Consider the following 18,219-nt stretch of genomic DNA (forward strand, 5'->3'; position numbering starts at 1 on the left):
TAATGTTAATAATTTAATGTAATTAGAGTGAGAAATTTAAATTTTGAAATTTGAAATGGAGAATTAATAGGTTGACAAGTGATATGTATTAATTAGGAGACATAATAAAGCAACATATGACAAAAAAAATATACATTAATTATGAGGCCTAATATGGTGACACATGTTAAAAGGACAATAAAACTACTTTTTTTTTTTTATTAAAATAGGGATATTAAGTAATTAAACATAAATATTACTAGAAATGTTCCTAGTACAAATACATCAAACACTAGACATGTTTTGTCATTTCGTTCCTTCAAACCAAAAATGAAACAAAATACATTTTCCATTACATGTATCGCAACCTTATAACCATTATGAAACAGGAGCATATAATAATTATCCTTGATGAACTTCTCCTTGATGAGCTAGAACCAGTGGAGTTTGAGATCTCACATGGGCTAAGAGGTTTACCACAAAGGTTGTTTCCTGCATGTACAAAATCATAGTTTTCATTGTTAATGAATGAAATTCCAAGCAATAGATTAAAACTCAAACATTTAATAAATAAATAAACTCTACTGTTGAATTTATAGAACAAGATATATAGTACTAACAGAGAAGACTTTCTGTTAGGTAATTATTGCTATTGTTGAGAATTTTGAATAATAGCAGCCTTCCAACCCAAAAGTTACAAGTTATGACGTGTTTCCTTTTCTTAGGCATGTAGCTAGCTTATCAAATAGCTTGTTTGAATTTGATTTCTTTGAGATTACAAATATCTTTCTAATTAAGCATGACATCAAGTGAGAGCCTCCATAATAATAATGTATTAAACCATGCATTGTTTTAAAGTTTTGAAAACAAGAATGCAAAACAAATAATCAAAATAACTCTTTGATTAATTGGAAAATCACTCAAAACCAATGTTTTTACAATCTATTCTCATAATCATAAACTCGATCATGAACATGTATATATAACCTAACAAACCAACTTGTATTAGACTAGGAAACTTATGACCAACTTGTCATAAACTAAACTTTCCATAATTTAGATTGTTTGGTCTCCAAGTCCTCATCAACTTACGATTCCAACAATCACCCCCGAATCTCTAAGTCCTTCTAGAGAATTCTTCAACCCCGATCAATAACCTATTATCTCTTTTCACCACCATGACCTCTTTATCAAGCTTGTTCTGAGAGCAACTTTCCACCTAACAACAAGACTAGGTCACGACCACATTTACCGTCTTCCGTCACCCGCAAAACGAACCGAATCAAAGTTACCCACTTTGATGTCTTCCCGTCCGTTTATTCCGCGCTTCCGGTTAGCCGCTCTACCTTAGAACAAGATTGATCAAGAAAAATTGAGGCTGTTGTTGAGATGCTTCAACTTGCACTCAAAAACAATCCACACCCCTTAAACCAAACTCAGTTCCTGTTGTGTCTGCCCCACAGCGAAAGGCTACGGTATTCTTGAAACCGACTCTCAAACCGGCACCGTCTTCACCTCGCTCCGATACCAATTAAAGTTTTGAAAACAAGAATGCAAAACAAATAACCAAAATAACTCTTTGATTAATTGGAAAATCACTCAAAACCAATGTTTTTACAATCTGCTCATAATCATAAACTCAATCATGAACATGTATATATAGCCTAACAAACCAACTTGTATTAGACTAGGAAACTTATGACCAACTTGCCATAAACTAAACTTTCCATAAATTAGATTGTGTGGTCTCCATGTCCTCATCGACTTAGGATTCCAACATGTTTAAGGGACTTAGGCAGGTTAAATAGTTAATTTACATTCAACGATTAAATTCAACTATACTAAGGTGACAATTTGAACTATTAAACGAAAAAAAATATATTAAATAAAATGATGAACAAAATAAATATTTTTGTTTGAAAAAATATTGAATTGAATCTTTGTAGCGTTCAATTCTTTGTAAATTAAAATGATAAAGTTGTATAGGAAGAAGAATGATGATGTGACAGTGTATTTAATTTTATAGAGTTAAATGCCTTGTCAATTTTATATATATATATATATATATATATATATATATATATATATATATATATATATATACTCTTAATAGTCTATTGTTAAATGTGACATGGGTATTTAGAGCATTTTCATAAAGCATTTGAGTTACTTGGAGCAACTTGGGTAACTTTATGCAACTTGGAGCACATGGAGTAACCTAGAGCAATATGGAGCACTTGGCAACTTTATGCAACTTGGAGCACTTGGAGTAACCTAGAGCAATATGGAGCAACATGTTGCGCCATGCAAGTGGAAGTTGAGACATCCATGAGCATGTTGCACAAAATAGGAGGATGTTGCGTCAAATGGGAGCATGTTTCGCTAAATGGGAGGGATTTGTACCAAATGGAAGAGAGTCGCGCCAAATGGGAGGATGTTGTGCCATCCTTGCATGAGATGGGTCACCTTAATGCAAGACGCGCTTGATGAGCCACATGTACTCTGAAGTACCCTATGATGCTTAGAAGTTGATGATGCTCAAGGAATACACTACGTTGTGCCACCATAATGAATGTTGAGCCATTAGTGTTTATGATGTTGCACTTGTGCATCATAATGCTCCACTTTAGCACATGGTGCTCCATCATGTGTGTTGCTGATACTTATGTGTTTTATGTCATGGATAAATTTTACAAAAACTGCTACACTACGGATTGTGATTAATTGACACCATTCTTGGGCCTATGGGGCAATAGGCTTAGCCTATTAGGGGTATAGGTCTGATCCCTCAAGTACAAATAGGGATGCATGCTAAGTCATTTAAAGTGTCTTGTATTCTAGAGTTTTAGGCAAATCTCTATGAAATTATACTTGTAACGTCTATTTGTGAACTTAGAAATAAAGTATACTCCCCTCCTACCCATGAACATAGGTCACATTGGCTGAACCACATAAATATTGTGTCCTATGTGCTTTTTGGTTTTGCTAGTTATCTACTTTACTTCCTAACATCTATACTAGTAAAATACTATTAACTTTTGGTTCAAAAATTATACATCAAGGTAGAGCTCAGATGGGAAACAAGTTGCGCCACTAAACCTTTCAAGTGAAAAAACTAATTATTTTGAATTCGCATACATAGATGTTAACGTCATTACATTACTCCAGATAACCTATTGGACTGTATTAAGGATCTCCACAACATCTGTCACAAGGAAACCAAATGTAACAAACAAGAATTATATAAAAACACGTTGATTATCCATGTATACTTTTAAGTTTTGTAAGATTACATGAGTCAACTTTCAAAGCAGACTATATGTTTCCCTACCCATCCAAAAACTAAAACATCATTCAGTGTAACTTTTAATCTTCCTTCTATTGGGTTAATCAAGAAGTTCGTAGATTCCTTTTTCTTGGTGGAAACTCAACACACCTAAATAAGTCTAAAAGAAGTACTTGAATCCCATCGGCTCCCTCTAACGTTCTATATTCTCCAAAAAAATAGTCCAAGCCTATTGTATGACAAACTAGGCACATTCCAACAATTAGAAATAATGGAATCATGAGCCAATACCTAAGGATGGTATGATGCACACTAGTGATATATGTTGACCAAGATCATCCATACAAAAATACTTAATAAAATCTTGAGCATGTGGTGCTTAAAGACAATTAAAAGAAAACTTTATGTCTAACAACCATATCGAAGTGTACTTCTTTCTTTTGAATAATTTTACTAAAAATACACTCATCAATTCATGTTGGACTTTAAGGAGGCGTTGTAATTATTAATGAAACCAACTTGGCAATGTGTAATAGAACCCATCAAAACCAAGTCAAATTGAATGATGTTGAGTAGTGACGTTCCAAAATTTCAATGTTTGAGTGTAGATATGACCACCATGTAGTATTAAGGAATATTCCTTCTATCCAAAAGAAAATTGGAACATGGTGGAACATGGACTTCCTATTTCATTTGTTCGATTGATGATTACTAGAGCACAATGAATAAACCTATATGTGAGAAAAGGTTGAAGGATTTAAAGGAAAACAAATGTCCTTTTCAAGCATTGGATCAAGTCAATCTTGAGATAATTATTTAGAGGATATAACTATGGATTTTGGGAATTTATAGTGTAGTAATATTTATGTTTGAAGAGAGATAAGAAGAAACAATTCAAATCATTGCATAAGAATAAGAACAGTGAATAAGTATTTCACAATAATCTTATAATTATAAAAAGAAGAGGGATCTGAGTGTAGAAAAAGATGACACGATGCTCATGGAAAATATCTTGCAATTTCTAACTTTGAAATTCAATTACATTGGGTGTTCAATTGAGGAAGCACAAGACACTAGAATAATATCTATAGATGAATCAAAATTAGGTTAATCGTCTATGAGCAAATTATTAGTATTACATATGAGAAAAAAGCTTTGAAGGGAACACAAAAAGGTTTTAAAAATTGGAGGAATGGGTTGCAAAGGTTATCGAGTATGTGGTCGTATATATTGAATGTTTAACTTTGAGAAACTGTTTTTTGAGTGCTTCGACTGTGAAAAATGAGGAAACTTATAGTGACAATGTGAAAGAAAATAATGTAGTTGAATATAGGCTTCAAAAGATATGTAGATGAGGGGCAAAATTTGGACTCTAATTACAATGAAAGAAAAGTGAACTATAAAACCATAGTTTGCATAACTTGATGCAAAGTTTTAAGATAAGGTGAAGCTAGGAAACAACATAAGATTGATGGTTACTGAAAAATGGAACGTTTGGCTACAAAATAACAAAAAAGTCCACATTATAATACAAGTTTTATGTTCCTAAAATTAAGAATAACTTGTTAAGTTAAATTTTGGAAACTACACAAAAATATTCTCTATGTGATTGTTCAACACAACAAATTAAAGCTTTATCATCTTGATAAAGAACACACTGATAAGCCGGTAATGTCTTTTAGTTGGATGTTCAAGTATCACAATAGACCCTTTACCAAATTATACAACTTGCTTGAATATGGTGGAATAAGATATTGGTTAGCTTTTGCATTATCTATTAAGACATTTGACCTTTAAAGTACTAGACATACTTCTCCTAATGGAGAAAAATTTTGGGCTTATCATAGTTGGAAAAGCCATCATGAGTACGTAAAGAATGTCTTTCTAGATTTCAAAAAATACATTTCTTTCCTATTAATAGTTTAACGGGGAGTAGAGTCGCTACTTTAGTTGTTTCACTCTAATATATGTGTTTCTATAAATCTATTTGACTAGCTTTTAATCGTATGAATAGGTACTTACTACATTCATCGTCGATACGAATCAAAAGATAGGTTTTTTATGAGAAGTTCGAAATATTTTCATCTCATAAGGAGTTAAAAGTCAAGAGCATGAAGCGGGCGTAAACATTAAACTTTTCTAAATAGACCGAACATATTAGGCTAAAGAGACTTGTGTTGGTTGAATATTCAAGTTTTTTCTTATGTGCTAAGTATGAGATAAGAGTGCAAATTACAACAATATTTTCACCTTAACATAATGGTATATTTGATCGGATAAATTAGAACATTATGAATACGGTTTAAGGCATGATGTTAAGAAAAAAATATGTTGAAATCTTTATAGCCATAAGTTCTAAATTATGGAAAATTTTGTTATGAATATAATACAAATCTAGAAGTAAAGATCAAGACGTTGTGGTATAGTCATAAGGATGTGTATCCTTTTATTTCATACTTTGAAGTAAAAAATAGAAGGATTCATAGTCTTCATATGCATAACTTTTATATGGTTAAGCACATACAAGTCATGGAAAACTCTTGAACTAATATTGATAATTGTATTATACTTTTTTTAGGTTTTAGTGAAAAATCAACTACATATCGAATTTATAATTCTAATAACTAAAGATGAGTTTAGGTTGGGAAATTGGTATTTAGGAAAAGAATTTGCAAGATATCAAAATGTCTTCGAATTGAATGACAACAAAAATGATGCATAAGGGAGTGGTGAGTTAAAACAAAACATACCAGTTCTCGAGTTTTATAATTAAAGGAAAAATGAAAGTAAATTAAAGGGAAGCAAAATTAAATTAATTACTTGTATTCTCAAGGTGGAAGGAACATTATGTTCTTAATTTGAAAGGAAAGGAAGGAAAAGAGAAAGATAATTTTACATTTTTGCCCATCATTGGTTAATATATAGGAAAATGCTAAGGGTAGGATGGTAATTCTGTTTGCTTTCCTTTTTAATTAGCCTAAAATCAGGTGTATGGTTTTGTGGGGAGAGATGTGAAATTTATACCACCTAATCCTTTAAATCGTTTCCTTTTCTTCCGTAACATCTTGAAGAAGTTCTAGATCAATAAAAACTTTAAAGGTATAATCGGTATTGCATTTGTCATATAGACATACTTTGTTGTATATTATTTTTCATATTTGAACTTTTTTTAAAATTAGTTGCTTTACAATTTATAGTCTCCAAATAATCTTACTAGTGCATAGCTAGTCCTAGTTAACTGACCTGGTGCCACTTAACGATTTTGGCAACATTTATCACCTTAAAGGCTAATTTCTAAGTCTTAGGTTTAAAGATTGCATGTTTGAACCTACTTGCGTCTCTAAACTGGAGAAGAAAGGAATCTTGGTAGTGAGTTTGTATGCACATGATCTAATTTGCACAATAAATAATGGTACATTGATCATGGGTTTTACAAGGGGTATAAAGCTTGAATTTACTATGACCCACTTAGGTAAAATAAAGTTCTTTAGCAGTCTAGAAGTTACATAGAAAGCGGATGGTATATTGGTGGGTCGAAAGAAGTAAATGGAAAACCTTTAAAGGTTATTTGGAATAGAAAAATATAATTATGGTTGTTAGTTGAAGTTTATGCAATTTGTATAGTATAGGGGACCTATTGTAACTTTTCTTTGTATAAATATAGTCTTCAATATACGCCTCTAATTAATGGGGCTTTTCTTACAATGAGTATGGTATCAAGCTAGGGTTTCTACCATGAATTAGTACATACAGTTTGATTTTTTTCTACTCATGGTATTGACTTTTTGGTCAATGATCACGCTTGTTTCTGCCTTCCTCTATGATCGATGATTGCTACTTAATAGAATTTGTTTATTGCTACTATGTTCTTTCCATCTCAATCACATATTTTGTTGCGTCATTCATTCCTTTGTGATTGTCGACTACTACACCAGGAAGTGATTTTTACTTATCAACAATCGATCTAATGTTGCGTGTTTTCCTTTGGGTTTACCTGTTGTGTTTGTATCTTGTAGCCTAATTTTCTCATTTATTAGGTCTCTTTCTCCCTAAGGTTTCATCTCCATGTCTACTCCCATTTCTTCCTCTACCACCACTCCATCGAAGCTAAGTCTCGTTTGTACCCTAACCCATTTTTAGAATCAATTTAGTTTAAAATTGAATGATGATGGATCAAAATATAAATTGTTGCGTTAAAATTTTTCAAACATGTGTAGAGGTACTTTGTCCTATGGTCATATTTTAGGGAAATCGGTTCCAACTGGGGATGATGATGAGGAATGGTATTCGGTTGATGAATGCATCAAATCTTGGTTTTATAGTCATGTGATGTCGGGTTACTTCAAATCATCTCATGTGATGATTGTACCGCTAAAGATTTTGGGACAAATTGGATGAACTTTTTCGGAACAACAAAATGCCTCGAATATTAAAATTGTAGGATGAATTTTTCAATATGAAGAATGGGTCAAACTCAATTACCGAGTTTTTTCACATATTCAAAATCCTTGCCGATGGTCTTAAACATGTTCATTCAACCATCACCAAAATTGAGCTAGTAATGAAAATCTTGTGCCAATTACCGCTCCTATCATAGTATTGGTGATGTTAGCAAAAAAAACCCCTTTCCCTCTCTTCTTGAGGCTAAAAACATGTTTTTGATGCATGAGTCTTGAGAGGCGGCTTCCGATTCCTTTATTGACTCATCCATGTCCTAAAGTGCAACTCTCTTTTCTTCATCCAACAATACGGGAAAATAAAAAAAAAATCGGTGGTCTAAACACCGATGGAATTCTAGAAATACTTCAAAAAATTTGGGAAACACTCTGCTACCCCTGAAACCTACTACCTCCGGTCAAGTGGTAGTTGGTCTAGTCGCTTTGCATCAGCAACCCTAACATCATACGGGCCTGTTACCTTTTCTTGGTTATCCATAGGTTCCCTTCTCTCTAAACTAGAAACTTCTTTCTCTATTACCAGCAGCTCCGTAGGTTCCTGCTCAGCAAACCATCTATCATCAACAACCCTTCTTTGCTGTGGGTTAGTCTTCAGTAACACCTTCTTTAGGCTTCCTTTCTCAACTAACTATATCAGGCACCTTCCAGTTATCTTTTTGCAACAACCATTGGACCAATTTCGGCAACAACACTCTTCTAATGGGCCCTCTTTTGTGGTCATGTTCAATTGACTCCTCATTAGTTCACTGATCTAGCATCCATTTTTCAAGCCATGTTAGTTCAACCGCCAAAGGCCAACAATCTTTACATGGATTCCAGTGCCAGCTGTCATATGTCCTTTAATTCAGGTAACATGCCTTCCTTAACACCATGTACTTTTAGATCTATAATGGTTGGTAATGGTGCTATACATTCTTTCACTCACATAGGTCAAACTTTTTTTTTTCTACATTCACACAATTGTTTAGCTTAAAATGATGTACTTGTCTTGAATAAAAATGTTAAAAATCTTGTCTCTATTCGTCAGCTCACTGTCGATAACTCTCTTTATGTTACCTTTAACCATTTTGGTTTCACTGTGAAGGACTTTAAAAAGAGTGCTTTTATTCAAAGATGTGACAGTTTCGGTGATATCTATCATATCCTCCCTCGTCAGCTACTACTCTCTCTGACAATGCGTGTGTTTTTGTTTCTCTTCCCACTTTGCATCAACGTCTTGGACATCCTGGCTCCTCTGTTTGAAGTTTTTTACATTCCTGGAAGTTTATTTATATTACTACTAATAAACTTCCCACTGTCGTGCTTGTCAGCTTAGGAAGCAATGTCGCTTAGTTTCTCATCCTCTACAAAGAAAACTACTAGTATGTTTAAATTAGTGCATCTAGATTTATGGACATCTCTTATTACTACCATGATTGGTTTCAAGTACAATGTTCTTTATTGGATGATTTTACACATTTCTTGTGGTTATTTCCTCTTTGTGCTAAATTTCTTGTCTTTCATGTGTTCTGTAAATTTCATGTATAAGTTCAAACTCAATTTAAATCTAACATGAAACTCTTTCAATGTGATAATGGCCGTGAATTTAATAATACATCTCTCTTCTATTTATTTTCTAATAAAGGCATCAAAGTTTTTTTTTTCATGTCCATATACATCTCAACAAAATGGCAAGGTTGAGCATGCTATACATACCATAAGCAACATCATTCGTACTTGTTTCAAGCCTCTCTACTACCAAGATTCCGGGTTGAAGCTCTCTTTACTGCTATTCACACACTTAATTTCGTTCCCACCTCCACACTCTTGTTTCTCTCTCCCTTTAAGCTTCTATTTGGAAACTTTATATCTTCCCATCATCTCTGGGTTTTTGGTTGCCTTTGTTACCTAAACCTTTTCTCCGTGGCTTCTCATAAAATCTCTCCTTGTTCCACTTCTTGTGTATAGCTCAGACCATCCCATGATCATCATGGATATCAATGCTTGGATCTTATCTCCCAACGAGTCATTATCTCTCGTCATGTCATCTTTGATGAAGATCACTTCTCTTTCTCTAACTTTCATGACAAACCCTCCACCTATGATTATGATATATTCTTTTCTGAGGAACCTCCCCCCCCCTCCCGCGGTTTGGTATTTGTCCTTCCTCCTATCCTCACTCAGAACATTCCCAGTGCCTTCTACTCCCCATATGTCGTTTGAAAGCAATTATGATCATCCGACTTCTACCTATAAACCTCTCACTTCTCCTTCCCTTACCCTTCATTCGGCCCATCCGATGGTCACTCGATGTTATATGATGTCTTTAATACCTAAAGAAATCTTCAAGTTGTCTGTCATTTGCGATATCTCTCCTGTCCCTTAATATACTTATCAAGCTCTATGTGATCCCAATTGGAAATTGGCTATGGATTCAGAAGTGCATGCTCTTTCCTCCATTTACAATTGGGATCTTGTTCCCCTGCCCCCAAGCCATCATTGTCAGTTGTCGTTGGCTTTATCCTTACAAGTTTGACAGCAAAGGTAACCTTCAGCGCTATAATGGTCACCTTGTTGCCTAGGGTTTCTCTCAGCTTCTTAGTTTTGATTTTGATGATACTTTTAGTCTTGTGGTGAAACAAGCTACAATCTATATTGTTCTGATTATTGCGATATCCAATCAATGGCCCATCTATCAGCTAGATGTCAATAATGCTTTCTTTCATGGCGATCTTTATGGGGAAGTCTATATGAAACAACATCCTGATCTGTTAGTCCCACTCTTCTTCATCATAATTGTTGTCTTTGCAATGCTCTTTATGGTCTTAAATAGGCTCCTAGAACCTATTACCAATATTTTTCTATTTTCATCACCACTCTCGACTTTACCATCAGCCGCTCTGATTGTTCTTTGTTCACTTACCACTCTAGTTTGAGAATATATTGATCTTTTATATGTTGAAGATATCATTCTTACTGCCTCCTCCTCTACTCTCATCACTCACATCATTTCTCGTCTCTCATGTGAGTTTCCAATGTATGATATGGGTCCTCTTTCTTTCTTCCTTGGCATTGTTGTGTCTCGATCAGTCAACAACCTGTTTTTCCCTAGACTTCCTTTGCTAAGAAAATTCTTGCTCGTGCTGACATGTCCTTTTGGAATTCATGTAGTACCCCTTCTGACACTAAATCTCAACTTTCTCCTGAAGGTCCTCTTGTTTTTGACCTTACTCTCTATTAGAGTCTTGTTAGTTCTTTGCAATATCTTACTTTCACTTGTCTTTATATTACATATTCGTTTTGCAAATTTGTCTTTTCATGCATTATCTGTGTGAACTTCATCTTCTAACTCTTAAAGAATTCCCTATTACCTACAAGGTACCCTCTCTCATGGTCTATCTATTAAACCTTCCTCCATTGATTGCTTGGTCTATTATATTGATGTGGATTGAGACGTATGTCCTCACACCCGTCAGTCTACATCTGGGTTATGTGCTTATCTTGGCACTAATCTTGTTTCATATTCATCTAAGCGTCAACATGTTGTTCTCGCTCCTCAGCTGAGATTGAGTACCGTAGGGTGGCCAATGTCATGGCTGAAGGTGTCTGGCTTTGGTAATTTGTTTTTTTTCCCAAGTGCAAGAAATAGCAATGTACTTTGGTTTTTTTTTTTTGTCTTAGTTTAAAAATAGTGATGTACTTTGGCATCAATAAATGCATATTGATTTGGTAATTGTGCTTTTGTCCCAAGTGCAAGTTATAAAAATGTATTTTTGGTATTTCTTGTATTTTAAGTGCAAGAAATAGCAATGTACTTTGGTATTTCTTGTATTTAAGGTTCTTTAGCACAAATAGAGCATATTATTTAATTTTAAAGTTTCATGTATCTATATATTGATAAATAAATGCATGTTGATTTGGTAATTATGTTTGTAATTGTGTTGATATTTTAAGTGCAACAAATAGAAATGTACTTTGGTCTTTTGTCTCTAGTTTAAAAATAACAATGTACTTTGCATCATAAAATGCATGTTGATTTGGTAATTGTGTTTTTGTCCAAAGTGCAAGAAATAGCAATGTACTTTGGTTTTTTGTCTTGTTTAAAAATAGCAATGTACTTTTGTTATTTGTCTTAGTTTAAACATAGCAATGTACTTTGGCATCGATAAATGCATGCTGATTTGGTAATTGTGTTTTTGTCCCAAGTGCAAGAAATAGCAATTTACTTTTGGTATATCTTGTATTTAAGGGCAAGAAATAGTAATGTACTTTGGTAGTTTTTGTTTATGTTTGAAAATTTAACTTATAAGTTTATATATGTTGTTATTTATTATGTAGTTGGAAAATCTTCGGCAATGCAAGAAATAGTAATGTACTTTGGGAGGAGCTTTATGCGTTTTTTCAATCGAGGAAAGATCAAGGAGGAAACGGCATGAACGGAGATGATGGTTCATCGGATAATTAATTTATGTTTTGTATGTTACACTTGTTGTGACACTTTGTTATTTGTTAGAATTGTAAAACTTTGGTTGTTTATTTTGGTATGAAATTAATTATAACAGTATTTGGTATCTAATTGGATGTTCTTATGTAATTTTTTTTCCCTGCATTTAATGTTGTTATGTATCGGTTTTTTGCATCAAAAATTGTTGATTAAAAAAAATTAAAAAAATTAAAAATGTTATTATCGGCGACAAAAATGTTAGCGGCAACAGGAAGTATTACCGACGACAATAGTATTAATGGCGACAAATGTCTTTACCGACGAGATTTTGATCAATAGCGACAGAGCAGTAGCGACGACTTTTTACCAACGACGTGTCATCGCTATTACCTTTGCCGGTGATTTTTTTTACTCGTTAGCGGCGGCTTTTTTCGCTGCTAATTACCTTTTTTCTTGTAGTGCTAATGGTTCTTGGTAGTAATTAGTTGAGCAAGGCAAGTAGTATACTCTATACAATACACATTGCAAGAAAATAGATAGAAGCATGATCCAAGAAATTAAATGTCTACTAGGCTAGACATTATGTATAGCGTGAGCCAAGTAATTAAGTGGATTCATGAGTAATCCAAAATACCTTCAATTCTAAGAACTAAAATGGATCATGTGTTATCTAAAGGGAACTTGTGAATATAGACTATTTTATCAGATAGGTAAAGGGCGTGAACTAATTTGGATAACCACACAACCATAATCCTAATTAATATCAATGATAAGAGAAGTAGCTAGCAAAGGTAACATGTTTTGTGTTTATTAGCCACCAAAATATAACTTATAGAAGCAACAGCAAGCACTACAAGAAATTTGAGTGTTTACCCATATACATAAAATTACATGAAGTTACATAAAAATTTGTTATATTTTTAACTTTGGTCACAAATAGTATAGTTCGGTAATCAAATTGTCGAGGAGTCCAATTATACATGAAGTCCTAAGCATATTGATTTATGTTAACACTTCTTTAGGAGCACTTTAGTGACAAACATATAAAATAGAATTAATATAGATCACAAGTAGCATGAATCATGACTAAATTAACCACTCAAGTTGGAAGATTTTTTCATTACGCAAAACAAATTAAGTGCTGTTTTAAGTTGAAAGCTGAATATATCGGTTTAAGAAAAGATAATTAATTAGGCATTATATTGTCAATTGTCATGTATTTTGAATAAGTTGTAGAACACGACTCTTTTATATGGGAAACAACAAGACTTTTATTAAGACACTTAAGGAGAACTTACACTTTGTGAGACTACTACACACTTTGCTTTCTTTGAGGCTTTCTTGGATACTTGGATGTTGGGATTGTTTTGGAGCAAATGAGCTCCACACCTATTTATAGGTGTTTCCACCTCCTTATAGGAAGCTTCTAGATCTACATACATTCATGACTATTCTAGAAATATCTACCATATTCAATATCAATTACAAGCTTTTATATGTTTCTAGAATATTCTATAATGTCCTAGATAAGTATAGACATTCTTGTGCCTTCCATAGTGTTCTAGAATGTTCCATAGCCTTCCAGGGTCTTCCATCTCATTCTAGAGTATTCTAGAATCTTCTGGCATCTTCTAGACTTCTCCATAGAATTCCATAATGTTCTAGAATCTTCCAGATCATTCTAGAACATGCTAACTTCTTCTAGACAATAACATGATTCTATCAGGCTAGTGATGACCTTCAACACTCCCCCTCAGCACTAGCCCCCATTCTTCGTATCATGTTGAGCTGACATCTAAAACCTTCACTTTTTCCTTTACTCGGCCCTTTGGTGAATAATTTCGCTATTTATTTATCAGTCTTGATCTGTCGCATATTGACTTCTTCCTTGAAAACTTTTTCTCTTCCACATGCTTGGTTTTTTTCTTAGTTGTTGTAGTCGTTTCTTCGTATATTGTTTTCGTAGTTGACAACGACATTCGTGGTTGCATTTTCTTGCAACATAATATTGTTCCTGACTTTGTTGAACTGTCTTGTGTAGTTTCTTATGCCTCCCTTTGAGAAACTTGTAAGCATGTGAGTTGTCCCTTTTACAAGCCTTGGAAAATTCCCACAATATTAACATGTTATGACGTGATCCCTTATTGATCTGCTCATCTCGTTTAGATGTTGCTCTGTTGAGAAATTCTACTTTGCTCTTACGAATTAATGTGTTTTTCTTCTTTTTCGCCTTATCCAGTTTCTCCATCACATGTTCCATTTTTCGTCTAAGATGAGACTTTTTATGCAACTCTAGTGATGTCATGTTATTATTCTCCTTCGGAGCATCCATCTTCCAATGAACGTCTTCCTCCTCCAAAGTTGTCATAAACTTTGTCTCGCTCTTCTTGAGACCTTTGTTGAGTTTCATAGTTGATAGCATTCGGGATCCAATCATATTTCTCTTCAAGGGTACAATGTGAATTATTGAACCCTTGGTGATATGCATGATATCATCTACCAGGGTCGTACGTTGTCTAGGAAATCCATTCCTAATACCATACGATAGTCATCCATATGCACCACTGTCAAGTCTATGGTGTCTTCCCATTCTGCTATCTTAAGAGGTACTCCATACGCAACACCAATAATAGGCTTGGATAAAGAGTTTACGACTTTCAATCGGCCTGGATTTTTTATGTATTTGATGCCCAACTTCTTAGCTTCATCTTTAGCAAGGAAATTATGGGATGCACCTGTATCTACCAAAACCTTGGTGTATCCTCCATTTACCTTGGCATCCACGAACATTAGTCTTCCTCTTTTAGTCTTATTCTCTTCTATAGCACATAGTGCCTCAACATCCCATTCATCCTCTACTTCCTTTTTGGAAGTTACTACATTGCTTTCCACAGACTTTTTCTTTGACCAACAATCCTTGGACATGTGGTCCCACTTTCCACAATTGTTGCAGTTGCCTTCGAACCTCCTCCCCCGAGAACTCTTATTGTCGGTCTTTTGAGATCTCCATGGTTGTGAGGTTCCTGGTTGACTCTTCCCTTTGTCAGCATTTTTGTATCCTTCTTTAGAAGGTGGCTTGAAATTCCTCCGACTTTTACTTGTGTAGAGTGCTTCTTCTTCACTCTTCAGCGTGATGCCTCCCATTTGCTTAGCCATAGCTTCTTGGCTAGCCAGCAAATTCTCAAACTCTACAAGTGATGGTTGAGCGGGCCATCCTTGTACAGCAGTAACAAAGCTTCTATATTCCGGCCTCAGTCCATGGATAATGATCCTCTTCATTCGAGCTTCTGCAATGACGGATTGCGGATCTAGTTCAGTAATCTCCCGACATATCGACTTGACCTTGTGGAAATATTGAGCAATCGTCATGTCACGTTGTGAGATTGATAATAGCTCGTTCTCCAAAAGTTGTAGTCTCGTATCATTCTTCTTTGAGAAAAGCGTCACAAACGTATCCCAAGCTTCTTTCGGGGTGTTCTCATCCCGAATATGCTCCAACATCTCTTCTTCGATTGTGGTCTTCAAGGCAAACATTGCTTTGCCTGCTTTGATTTTCCATTTACGTAAAGCACCATTAACGTCTTCCTCTGGTGGCGTAGTTTCGCTTCCACCAACGACCTCCCATAGATCTTGTCCTTGTAAGTAGGACTTCATACATGTTTCCCACGTTTTGTAGTTGTTGTTGTTGAGTTTCTTGATTCCTCCGACGACTTGGAGATCACCCATCGTGTTGGCAGTACCTCGGTAATACCAAACAAGCTAGTTTCGATACTAAACTTGCAGAGTCACAAACTACTCACGATACAACGAGAATCACTCGTTCTCACTATCAAGAAACCTTGCTCTGATACCAGATTGTAGAACACGACTCTTTTATATGGGAAACAACAAGACTTTTATTAAGACACTTAAGGAGAACTTACACTTTGTGAGACTACTACACACTTTGCTTTCTTTGAGGCTTTCTTGGATACTTGGATGTTGGGATTGTTTTGGAGCAAATGAGCTCCACACCTATTTATAGGTGTTTCCACCTCCTTATAGGAAGCTTCTAGATCTACATACATTCATGACTATTCTAGAAATATCTACCATATTCAATATCAATTACAAGCTTTTATATGTTTCTAGAATATTCTATAATGTCCTAGATAAGTATAGACATTCTTGTGCCTTCCATAGTGTTCTAGAATGTTCCATAGCCTTCCAGGGTCTTCCATCTCATTCTAGAGTATTCTAGAATCTTCTGGCATCTTCTAGACTTCTCCATAGAATTCCATAATGTTCTAGAATCTTCCAGATCATTCTAGAACATGCTAACTTCTTCTAGACAATAACATGATTCTATCAGGCTAGTGATGACCTTCAACATAAGCGTGCAAATCAAAAACTTGAATAAGTCTACCAAAAGTTAAGATTTGATTCTTTCAATTACTTTTATTCGGAATTTACGTACATACAAATATGGACTTCTGTCTATTTGATGATGATATTGGCCATATTCGTTTTGGCTAAAAATATACAAAGGAGTCGAAAAGCAGTTGTTTCATACGTATAAACTAAATAAAATTCTCTTTTTACAAGATGGAATTAAGTTAAAAATATAGAGCAGACACAAAACCACATTATTGAAGTATTACTGTCCGTCGTGAGACCATATCCTCTACTGTTATTTTCCGGTCAGTATTAGTCGTGCAAAATGTAAACAATTTCATATGCAATTTTAATAATAAAGAAATACTGAAGAAAATACATCAAGAATATTTTGACTTACCTGCAAACGACTTTGGATCCTGGTTGCTGAGCCCATTAGGTATTGAACCATCAAGTTTATTATTTGCAAAGTTCACTATCAGATCTGATAGATCTTTCTGCTCAAAATCTGGTATCTCTCCTTCAAACGCGTTGTTCTGAAGCTGCAAATCCACAAGGATTGGCAACTGTGTAAGAGATATTGGAATTTTACCCGTGAAACCATTATTCCCCATTTCAACTTTCCTCAACTCACTCATTCCCGAAAAAGCGTCTCCTCCTATCTCCCCGGAAAACTTGTTATATGAGAAGAAAACCCCACGTAACGGGACCATTTTCTCGAGGTTAGGTATTGAGCCCTCAAAGCTATTATTAGTGAAACTTAACGTTCGGATAGTTGTTATCTCAGCCAATGTGTCCGTATCTATCGTCCCTGATAAGCCCATGTTCTCAAGTAATAACCCGAACACATTTCCATCTTTGTCACAGATCACTCCTTTCCAGTTTTCTTTCAAACCATTGCATGGTGGAACAGTATCGTTCCAGTTGCTCAGTTCCCCGACGTTAGAGAGAGAAGATTTAAACTTTATTAGCCTTGCGGGGTCTTTCTGGTCTGCTATAGCTGGTGACCATGTCAGTGAAATGAGAATCGTGAGCAGTGTAAGCCAATACGGTGGCCTGAAACAAGCCATATGTGGCAAATTCAAGAGGAACAAAAGATATTTAGGCTGTTTTAAGTGCTTTCTGGTGAGCGATAAAACTAATACTGTGTAAATAGGAAACAAATGAAGATGAATGGTGGAACGGCTGAAATTATGATGGTTTTATGGGACCACAGACAAGGGTTGATTCTTCTGAGTAGTTTCTTGAAGGCCTGCAACCATTTTTTGTCATATATCTTAATTATGTCATTTAATGGCATCCAAAATACCTACATTAGTAGTCCAATTAGATGAAATATCTAAATGAGATTTAATGAAATAACTTTATCATTGTGAGATGTATTGGCTTTCAATATATATATATATATATATATATATATATATATATATATATATATATATATATATATATATATATATATATATATATATATATACTAGTTGTGACATTTATGTATTACACGAGTTTATTTAAAAAAAATAAACAGATCTAACAATTTAAAATTTTTTAATTTATAAGAAAAAAAATAAATTATTAATTATTAAAATTGAAACGCTTATTTATCTATTAAATTTAAACTAATAAATTAATTAAATAAACAAGTAAAATAATTGGATTCAATTTAGAAATTTAGGAGTTATAAGGAAAGTTGAATTAAT

General features: G+C 34.3%; 1 protein-coding gene across 2 annotated transcripts; it reads right to left on the reverse strand.

The window, feature by feature from the left end:
* Nucleotides 1–199: 199 nt before the first annotated feature.
* Nucleotides 200–17,739, reverse strand: LOC145053036 (pollen receptor-like kinase 4). 2 transcript variants are annotated; one of them, XM_079000989.1, is made up of 2 exons: nt 16,920–17,737; nt 200–471 (listed from the first exon to the last, which is right to left on the reverse strand). In XM_079000989.1, exons 1-2 carry the CDS (start codon nt 17,587–17,589, stop codon nt 332–334), a joined length of 810 nt encoding a protein of 269 aa, XP_078857115.1. In that variant the 5' UTR covers nt 17,590–17,737; the 3' UTR covers nt 200–331. The 2 variants fall into 2 exon arrangements, with proteins under 2 accessions (XP_078857115.1, XP_078857116.1); XM_079000990.1 differs by lacking the exon at nt 200–471 and adding an exon at nt 14,995–16,508 and having other exon boundaries at nt 16,920–17,739.
* Between the last annotated feature and the right edge of the window lie 480 nt (nt 17,740–18,219).

Source organism: Lactuca serriola, chromosome 5 (genome assembly GCF_051521515.1).
Source record: "Lactuca serriola cultivar US96UC23 chromosome 5, Lser_US96UC23_V15, whole genome shotgun sequence".
NCBI classification, from domain to species: domain Eukaryota; kingdom Viridiplantae; phylum Streptophyta; class Magnoliopsida; order Asterales; family Asteraceae; genus Lactuca; species Lactuca serriola.

Bases quoted from the DNA above. Each gene is read 5' to 3' on its own strand.
- LOC145053036 (XM_079000989.1), bottom strand. From the start codon at position 17,589: ATGGCTTGTTTCAGGCCACCGTATTGGCTTACACTGCTCACGATTCTC. The intron at 472-16,919 runs GTAAGTCAAAAT...TTGTACATGCAG, and splicing joins GGATCCAAAGTCGTTTGCAG to GAAACAACCTTTGTGGTAAA.